Source organism: Salvelinus alpinus, chromosome 9, assembly GCF_045679555.1.
Source record: "Salvelinus alpinus chromosome 9, SLU_Salpinus.1, whole genome shotgun sequence".
NCBI lineage: Eukaryota > Metazoa > Chordata > Actinopteri > Salmoniformes > Salmonidae > Salvelinus > Salvelinus alpinus.
Genome location: NC_092094.1, coordinates 31,975,760 through 31,985,456, shown reverse-complemented (window position 1 = coordinate 31,985,456; position 9,697 = coordinate 31,975,760). Strand labels below are relative to the sequence as shown.

The 9,697-nt window shown below is 47.4% G+C and overlaps 1 protein-coding gene across 1 annotated transcript in view; it reads left to right on the top strand.

Moving 5' to 3' along the window:
- The first annotated feature begins 9,263 nt into the window (after window positions 1–9,263).
- The window catches only part of LOC139530943 (uncharacterized), a 115,793-nt gene continuing 115,359 nt past the window's right edge, over window positions 9,264–9,697 (top strand). Inside the window, exons 1-2 of the mRNA XM_071327749.1 lie at window positions 9,264–9,297; window positions 9,428–9,617. Coding sequence (XP_071183850.1) covers window positions 9,264–9,297; window positions 9,428–9,617 — 224 coding nt within the window. The remainder of the gene's footprint in view (window positions 9,298–9,427; window positions 9,618–9,697) is intronic.

Genomic DNA, 9,697 nt, shown 5'->3' with positions numbered 1-9,697 from the left:
GGGTTAGGGTTAGGGTTAGGGTTAGGGTTAGGGTTAGGGTTAGGGTTAGGGTTAGGGTTAGGGTTAGGGTTAGGGTTAGGGTTAGGGTTAGGGTTAGGGTTAGGGTTAGGGTTAGGGTTAGGGTTAGGGTTAGGGTTAGGGTTAGGGTTAGGGTTAGGGTTAGGGTTAGGGTTAGGGTTAGGGTTAGGGTTAGGGTTAGGGTTAGGGTTAGGGTTAGGGTTAGGGTTAGGGTTAGGGTTAGGGTTAGGGTTAGGGTTAGGGTTAGGGTTAGGGTTAGGGTTAGGGTTAGGGTTAGGGTTAGGGTTAGGGTTAGGGTTAGGGTTAGGGTTAGGGTTAGGGTTAGGGTTAGGGTTAGGGTTAGGGTTAGGGTTAGGGTTAGGGTTAGGGTTAGGGTTAGGGTTAGGGTTAGGGTTAGGGTTAGGGTTAGGGTTAGGGTTAGGGTTAGGGTTAGGGTTAGGGTTAGGGTTAGGGTTAGGGTTAGGGTTAGGGTTAGGGTTAGGGTTAGGGTTAGGGTTAGGGTTAGGGTTAGGGTTAGGGTTAGGGTTAGGGTTAGGGTTAGGGTTAGGGTTAGGGTTAGGGTTAGGGTTAGGGTTAGGGTTAGGGTTAGGGTTAGGGTTAGGGTTAGGGTTAGGGTTAGGGTTAGGGTTAGGGTTAGGGTTAGGGTTAGGGTTAGGGTTAGGGTTAGGGTTAGGGTTAGGGTTAGGGTTAGGGTTAGGGTTAGGGTTAGGGTTAGGGTTAGGGTTAGGGTTAGGGTTAGGGTTAGGGTTAGGGTTAGGGTTAGGGTTAGGGTTAGGGTTAGGGTTAGGGTTAGGGTTAGGGTTAGGGTTAGGGTTAGGGTTAGGGTTAGGGTTAGGGTTAGGGTTAGGGTTAGGGTTAGGGTTAGGGTTAGGGTTAGGGTTAGGGTTAGGGTTAGGGTTAGGGTTAGGGTTAGGGTTAGGGTTAGAGGTTAGGGTTAGGGTTAGGGTTAGGGTTAGGGTTAGGGTTAGGGTTAGGGTTAGGGTTAGGGTTAGGGTTAGGGTTAGGGTTAGGGTTAGGGTTAGGGTTAGGGTTAGGGTTAGGGTTAGGGTTAGGGTTAGGGTTAGGGTTAGGGTTAGGGTTAGGGTTAGGGTTAGGGTTAGGGTTAGGGTTAGGGTTAGGGTTAGGGTTAGGGTTAGGGTTAGGGTTAGGGTTAGGGTTAGGGTTAGGGTTAGGGTTAGGGTTAGGGTTAGGGTTAGGGTTAGGGTTAGGGTTAGGGTTAGGGTTAGGGTTAGGGTTAGGGTTAGGGTTAGGGTTAGGGTTAGGGTTAGGGTTAGGGTTAGGGTTAGGGTTAGGGTTAGGGTTAGGGTTAGGGTTAGGGTTAGGGTTAGGGTTAGGGTTAGGGTTAGGGTTAGGGTTAGGGTTAGGGTTAGGGTTAGGGTTAGGGTTAGGGTTAGGGTTAGGGTTAGGGTTAGGGTTAGGGTTAGGGTTAGGGTTAGGGTTAGGGTTAGGGTTAGGGTTAGGGTTAGGGTTAGGGTTAGGGTTAGGGTTAGGGTTAGGGTTAGGGTTAGGGTTAGGGTTAGGGTTAGGGTTAGGGTTAGGGTTAGGGTTAGGGTTAGGGTTAGGGTTAGGGTTAGGGTTAGGGTTAGGGTTAGGGTTAGGGTTAGGGTTAGGGTTAGGGTTAGGGTTAGGGTTAGGGTTAGGGTTAGGGTTAGGGTTAGGGTTAGGGTTAGGGTTAGGGTTAGGGTTAGGGTTAGGGTTAGGGTTAGGGTTAGGGTTAGGGTTAGGGTTAGGGTTAGGGTTAGGGTTAGGGTTAGGGTTAGGGTTAAGGTTAGGGTTAGGGTTAGGGTTAGGGTTAGGGTTAGGGTTAGGGTTAGGGTTAGGGTTAGGGTTAGGGTTAGGGTTAGGGTTAGGGTTAGGGTTAGGGTTAGGGTTAGGGTTAGGGTTAGGGTTAGGGTTAGGGTTAGGGTTAGGGTTAGGGTTAGGGTTAGGGTTAGGGTTAGGGTTAGGGTTAGGGTTAGGGTTAGGGTTAGGGTTAGGGTTAGGGTTAGGGTTAGGGTTAGGGTTAGGGTTAGGGTTAGGGTTAGGGTTAGGGTTAGGGTTAGGGTTAGGGTTAGGGTTAGGGTTAGGGTTAGGGTTAGGGTTAGGGTTAGGGTTAGGGTTAGGGTTAGGGTTAGGGTTAGGGTTAGGGTTAGGGTTAGGGTTAGGGTTAGGGTTAGGGTTAGGTTTAGAGGTTAGGGAAAATAGGATTGTGAATGAGAATCAATTGTTGGTCCCCAAAACGTCCTCACAAGTAAGTATAGTAGGACATAGTGTGTGTGTGTGTGTGAGTGTGTGTGTGCGTGCGTGCGTGTGAGAGAGAGAACCCAGCTTCCTGCTGATCTCACAGCACACATGACGCAACATTTCTTCACGCCCACTCACCACTTGCTCTCCCATCCACACACATACACAGTCCATCATGCTGAGGGGAGTGTGTGTGTGTGTGTGTGTGTGTTTGTGTGAAATCCTTGCTAAATCCCATCCCCTGCTGATAAAGTCAGTGGTGCTGTATTATCTCTCTCATAGCAGATGAGTGGTCTATAAAGGCTGGGATCTGGTTTGCCCTTTGGGGCCACTACTCTTTCCCACTGGACGGGGTGCCATAAACTGCTCTAAGCTTCAATACAGCCTAGGTAGTCAGGGTGCCAGATACTGCTCCTAGCTTCAGAATAGCTAGTGTTTGTTTAGGACTTCCTATCACTACCATGGGAAACATTTCACAAAATTCAACATTTAAAGTGTAGCCTTTTTGATTTCAGAGGCTGCTTGTTTCAGAGGCTGCTTGTTTCAGAGGCTGCTTGTTTCAGAGGCTGCTTGTATCAGAGGCTGCTTGTTTCAGAGGCTGCTTGTTTCAGAGGCTGCTTGTTTCAGAGGCTGCTTGTTTCAGAGGCTGCTTGTTTCAGAGGCTGCTTGTATCAGAGGCTGCTTGTTTCAGAGGCTGCTTGTTTCAGAGGCTGCTTGTATCAGAGGCTGCTTGTTTCAGAGGCTGCTTGTTTCAGAGGCTGCTTGTCCTAGTCTGAGATTTACCTTCCTCTTAGTAGCTCCAACTGGGCAGAGAGAGAGAGAGAGAGAGAGAGAGAGAGAGAGAGAGAGAGAGAGAGAGAGAGAGAGAGAGAGAGAGAGAGAGAGAGAGAGAGAGAGAGAGAGAGAGAGAGAGAGAGAGAGAGAGAGAGAGAGAGAGGGGAGAAGGCAATCTGTCATCCACAGCCCATCACAGTAACACTGGGCCAGCGAGGATAGCCCAGCCTGTCTCATCTCGTCACATCTGCACTGGAAGAAAAACTCATCTGGGAGAGGTGCCAGCATGCCTGGGTATGTGCTGTGGAGAAGGAGAGGAGAGAAAGTCTATACTGGAGGAGCTGTATTGTCTGTAGTGCTGTGGCCCTGTGGGTGTTCTCTCTTCTTAATGTATCTTCTCCTCCTGTTACAGGATGTCTCTGTCTGCTCAAATCAAATCAAATCAAATCAAATCAAATGTATTAGTCACATACACATGGTTAGCAGATGTTAATGCGAGTGTAGCGAAATGCTTGTGCTTCTAGTTCCGACAATGCAGTAATAACCAACAAGTAATCTAACCTAACAATTCCACAACTACTACCTTACACACACAAGTGTAAAGGGATAAAGAATATGTACATAAAGATATATGAATGAGTGGTGGTACAGAACGGCATGGCAGATGCAGTAGATGGTATAGAGTACGGTATATACATATGAGATGAGTACTGTAGGGTATGTAAACATAAAGTGGCATAGTTTAAAGTGGCTAGTGGTACATGTATTACATAAAGATGGCAAGATGCAGTAGATGATATAGAGTACAGTATATACATATGAGATGGGTAATGTAGGGTATGTAAACATTATATTAAGTGGCATTGTTTAAAGTGGCTAGTGGTACATTTTTACATAATTTCCATCAATTCCCATTTTTAAAGTGGCTGGAGTTGAGTCAGTATGTTGGCAGCGGCCGCTAAATGTTAGTGATGGCTGTTTAACAGTCTGATGGCCTTGAGATAGAAGCTGTTTTTCAGTCTCTCGGTCCCTGCTTTGATGCACCTGTACTGACCTCGCCTTCTGGATGATAGCGGGGTGAACAGGCAGTGGCTTGGGTGGTTGTTGTCCTTGATGATCTTTATGGCCTTCCTGTGACATCGGGTGGTGTAGGTGTCCTGGAGGGCAGGTAGTTTGCCCCCGGTGATGCGTTCTGCAGACCTCACTACCCTCTGGAGAGCCTTACGGTTGTGGGCGGAGCAGTTGCCGTACCAGGCGGTGATACAGCCCGACAGGATGCTCTCGATTGTGCATCTGTAGAAGTTTGTGAGTGCTTTTGGTGACAAGCCGAATTTCTTCAGCCTCCTGAGGTTGAAGAGGCGCTGCTGCGCCTTCTTCACAACGCTGTCTGTGTGGGTGGACCAATTCAGTTTGTCCGTGATGTGTACACCGAGGAACTTAAAACTTTCCACCTTCTCCACTACTGACCCGTCGATGTGGATAGGGGGGTGCTCCCTCTGCTGTTTCCTGAAGTCCACAATCATCTCCTTTGTTTTGTTGACGTTGAGTGTGAGGTTATTTTCCTGACACCACACTCCGAGGGCCCTCACCTCCTCCCTGTAGGCCGTCTCGTCGTTGTTGGTAATCAAGCCTACCACTGTAGTGTCATCCGCAAACTTGATGATTGAGTTGGAGACGTGCATGGCCACGCAGTCGTGGGTGAACAGGGAGTACAGGAGAGGGCTCAGAACGCACCCTTGTGGGGCCCCAGTGTTGAGGATCAGCGGGGTGGAGATGTTGTTACCTACCCTCACCACCTGGGGGCGGCCCGTCAGGAAGTCCAGGACCCAGTTGCACAGGGCGGGGTCGAGACCCAGGGTCTCGAGCTTGATGACGAGTTTGGAGGGTACTATGGTGTTGAATGCTGAGCTGTAATCGATGAACAGCATTCTCACATGGGTATTCCTCTTGTCCAGATGGGTTAGGGCAGTGTGCAGTGTGGTTGCGATTGCGTCGTCTGTGGACCTATTGGGTCGGTAAGCAAATTGGAGTGGGTCTAGGGTGTCCGGTAGGGTGGAGGTGATATGGTCCTTGACTAGTCTCTCAAAGCACTTCATGATGACGGAAGTGAGTGCTACGGGGCGGTAGTCGTTTAGCTCAGTTACCTTAGCTTTCTTGGGAACAGGAACAATGGTGGCCCTCTTGAAGCATGTGGGAACAGCAGACTGGGATAAGGATTGATTGAATATGTCCGTAAACACACCAGCCAGCTGGTCTGCGCATGCTCTGAGGACGCGGCTGGGAATGCCGTCTGGGCCTGCAGCCTTGCGAGGGTTAACACGTTTAAATGTTTTACTCACCTCGGCTGCAGTGAAGGAGAGCCCGCAGGTTTTGGTAGGGGGCCGTGTCAGTGGCACTGTATTGTCCTCAAAGCGGGCAAAAAAGTTGTTTAGCCTGTCTGGGAGCAAGACATCCTGGTCCGCGACGGGGCTGGTTTTCTTTTTGTAATCCGTGATTGACTGTAGACCCTGCCACATACCTCTTGTGTCTGAGCTGTTGAATTGCGACTCGATTTTGTCTCTGTACTGGGACTTAGCCTGTTTGATTGCCTTGCGGAGAGAATAGCTACACTGTTTGTATTCGGTCATGCTTCCGGTCACCTTGCCCTGGTTAAAAGCAGTGGTTCGCGCTTTCAGTTTCACGCGAATGCTGCCGTCAATCCACGGTTTCTGGTTTGGGAATGTTTTAATCGTTGCTGTGGGTACGACATCGTCAATGCACTTCCTAATGAACTCGCTCACCGAATCAGCATATTCGTCAATATTGTTGTTGGACGCGATGCGGAACATATTCCAATCCGCGTGATCGAAGCAGTCTTGAAGCGTGGATTCAGATTGGTCGGACCAGCGTTGAACAGACCTGAGCGCGGGAGCTTGTTGTTTGAGTTTCTGTTTGTAGGCTGGAATCAACAAAATGGAGTCGTGGTCAGCTTTTCCGAAAGGGGGGCGGGGGAGGGCCTTATATGCGTCGCGGAAATTAGTATAACAATGATCTAGGGTTTTTCCAGCCCTGGTAGCACAATCGATATGCTGATAGAATTTAGGGAGTTTTGTTTTTAGATTAGCCTTGTTAAAATCCCCCAGCTACGATGAATGCAGCCTCAGGGTGTGTTGTTTCCAGTTTACAAAGAGTCAGATAAAGTTCGTTCAGGGCCATCGATGTGTCTGCTTGGGGGGGAATATATACGGCTGTGATTATGATTGAAGAGAATTCCCTTGGTAGATAATGCGGTCGACATTTGATTGTGAGGAGTTCTAGATCAGGTGAACAGAATGACTTGAGTTCCTGTGTGTTGTTATGATGATCACACCACTTCTCATTAATCATAAGGCATACCCCCCCGCCCCTCTTCTTACCGGAAAGATGTTTGTTTCTGTCGGCGCGATGCATGAAGAAACCAGCTGGCTGCACCGACTCCGTTAGCGTCCCTTGAGTTAGCCATGTTTCCGTGAAGCAGAGCACGTTGCAATCCCTGATGTCTCTCTGGAATGCTACCCGTGCTCGGATTTCATCAACCTTATTGTCAAGAGACTGGACATTGGCGAGTAGTATGCTAGGGAGTGGAGCGCGATGTGCCCGTCTCCGAAGCCTGACCACGAGACCGCCTCGTTTGCCCCTTTTTCGGCGTCGCACAGGGTCGCCGGCTGGGATCAGATCCATTGTATTGGGTGGAAGGCAAAACACTGGATCCGTTTCGGGAAAGTCATATTCCTGGTAGGAACGATGATGAGTTGACGTTAATCGTATACAGTAATCCCTCGTTTATCGCGGGGGTTACGTTCCGAAAATGACCCGCGATAAGTGAAATCCGCGAAATAGAAAACTTTTTTTTTTTTTACAATTAGCAACTATTACATGTATACAAATACAGTGACTCACGTGTAGGCCGTTTCACTGCTCTTCAGACTGGGCCGCTGCATCCTGACTGCGCTCTGCAGTGTTCTCTTCTTCTGAAGCCCGCGGTGCAGGTGTGTTTGTTCGGGAGAAGAGCATAGTGATAGGCAGCTGTTGTCGCTCTTTTTTCTTCTTTGCAAAAAGATCCTTGTACACCGACATGCCACCATCGATTACGTTGGAGAACTGTAATGAACGGCTCATCAAAGGGTCCCATTCCTCAGCTACTCGCTTAAGTTCAGTGGCCATTCGCACCATGGTTGCTAAGCGACCAAGCGTTAGTCCTTCCTTCCTTCCTGGCCAACTTAATGTAAATTTGCCAAGCTGTTTTATGTACGTACACATAACTGCACGAGACGACAAAATGATAGCACAATTCGTAGCATGTTTTGATACAAGAAGCGGGAGTGAGTTTTTAGCGAATCAGAATGCAGAGCACAATGCACCAAAAAAAAATAAAAAATGCATTATGAAAATCCGCGAAATAGCGAATCCGCGATAAGTGAACCGCGAAGTGGCGAGGGATCACTGTATTCAGTAGTTCCTCCCGACTGTATGTAATGAAACCTAAGATTACCTGGGGTACCGATGTAAGAAATAACACATAAAAGAACAAAATACTGCATATTTTCCATGGAACGCGAAGCGAGGCGGCCATCTCTTTTCGGCGCCAACATCTTGGCTGAAGAGCCATGTCTCTCACCTAAGACCCAGGAGGAATGGCCTATTTTTACCATTGTAAAAAGACAAAAGCAATTGGTCACAGAAATAGAGGTAGAGTCTAACTAAGCTGTATTGTGGGCCTTTGGGTGTTCTACTTCACTAGTACTTGATGCTTGTGTGAATGTGATGATGGGCCCAGAGATGGCCATATCACGCGCGGAATGAGTACATAGCACGGTCTACATAAAAACGTTCTCACTACGTTGCTAAAGAGGGTCAGACAGTCACTGTTAAAATGTGTACTTTAAGCCCCACACTGAAAACATGTTGTTTGGGTGTTTTGCAACGTTTGTTGCCGCTAATGTCTAGTTGCAAAGGCCTACATGTCGTGATTTTGCAAAAGTTGTTTGCGAGTACTCGGACAGGGGGTCGTGTCCAAACAGGCCATGATTTGGCAACACTTACCAGCCATTATGTACAGTTGAAGTCGGAAGTTCACATACACTTAGGTTGGAGTCATTAAAACTCATTTTTCAACCACTCCACAAATTTCTTGTTAACAAACTATAGTTTTGGCAAGTCGGTTTGGACATCTACCTGGTGCATGACACAGGTCATTTTTACAACAATTGTTTACAGACAGATTATTTCACTTATAATTCACTGTATCACAATTCCAGTGGATCAGAAGTTTACATACACTAAGTTTGACTGTGCCTTGACTGTGCCTGAGCTTGGAAAATTCCCCCAAAAAGATGTCATGGCTTTAGAAGCTTCTGATAGGCTAATAGACATCATTTGAGTCAATTGGAGGTGTACGTGTGGATGTATTTCAAGCCCTACCTTCAAATGAGTGTATGTAAACTTCTGACCCACTGGGAATGTGATGAAAGAAATAAAAGCTGAAATAAATCATTCTCTCTACTATTATTCTGACATTTCACATTCTTAAAATAAAGTGGTGATCCTAACTGACATAAGACAGGGAATTTTTACTAGGATTAAATGTCAGGAATTGTGAAAAACTGAGTTTAAATTTATTTGGCTAAGGTGTATGTAAACTTCCCACTTCCACTGTAGCTCCTTACAGTAACGTTGTTGTCTATATTTCACACACACGCACACCTACACACCTACACACACAGTGCCTACATGCAGACAGTGGTGAGGGATAGATGTTATGGATCCGTCATTAGGGCCTCTGTAGTGCTGATAATATGTATCAGACATAAGCCATGAGAGAACCTTCAGAAAGCCAGTGGGACGAATGGCCATCTCACTTTGAGCGATTAGCTGAATTCCATTGTGTGTGTATGTGTGTGTGTGTGTGTGTGAGAGAGAGAGAGAGATAAATTGAGAGAGGGTGAGAGCAACAGCGTGAGAGAGATAATGAAGAAGAGATTTGTCATGGTTCATCAGCATTTAGTGTCAACCTGAAGGTGAAGTGGTGAAGACCATCTCTTAGGACTGTCCACTGGGTGCTGTTGACCTTGGGGATTAGAATCAACATAAACACAACCTACTCAATCTAGGTTTCAAAGGTATTTTATAAGAGCCCAAGCCTTATTTAATGTCATTATCTCCCTGACCAAAAGGCCAACGCTTGAGAGATAATAGGCCAAATATGATGCATTTCTATTGCTATCGCATTCATGAACGAAACCAAAATCATTTTTGATGAGACATGTAAACATATTGCGCATGCATGTGATACACGTGGGGATCTTTATCGTTTATATGTTACTGCCGGATAAATCTCCTTGTCCCTTTAATTAAAATTGTCTTTCCTGATGTATCGTGACCACCTGGCTGTCAGACGGTGGCGCATGCGCATTGTTCAGGAAGGCAGAATCAGTGGATGCTGTAGACTCGCGCTGCTCTTTGCCCTCCATCCCCCCGCAGCCAGTCTGTCAGACCACAGAAACCGACAAAGAGGAGCCTACTGGAGGAGGGCTGAGTCAAGATGGGGGGAGACATCTGGCACGAGAGAGCCAAATCCACGACAGGTAGCATTTGCGTCGTCTTTTTCAGAGAACCGTGTGCTGTACACATCTGTTTGACATTGTGACCGCGGAGGGTGAAGGAT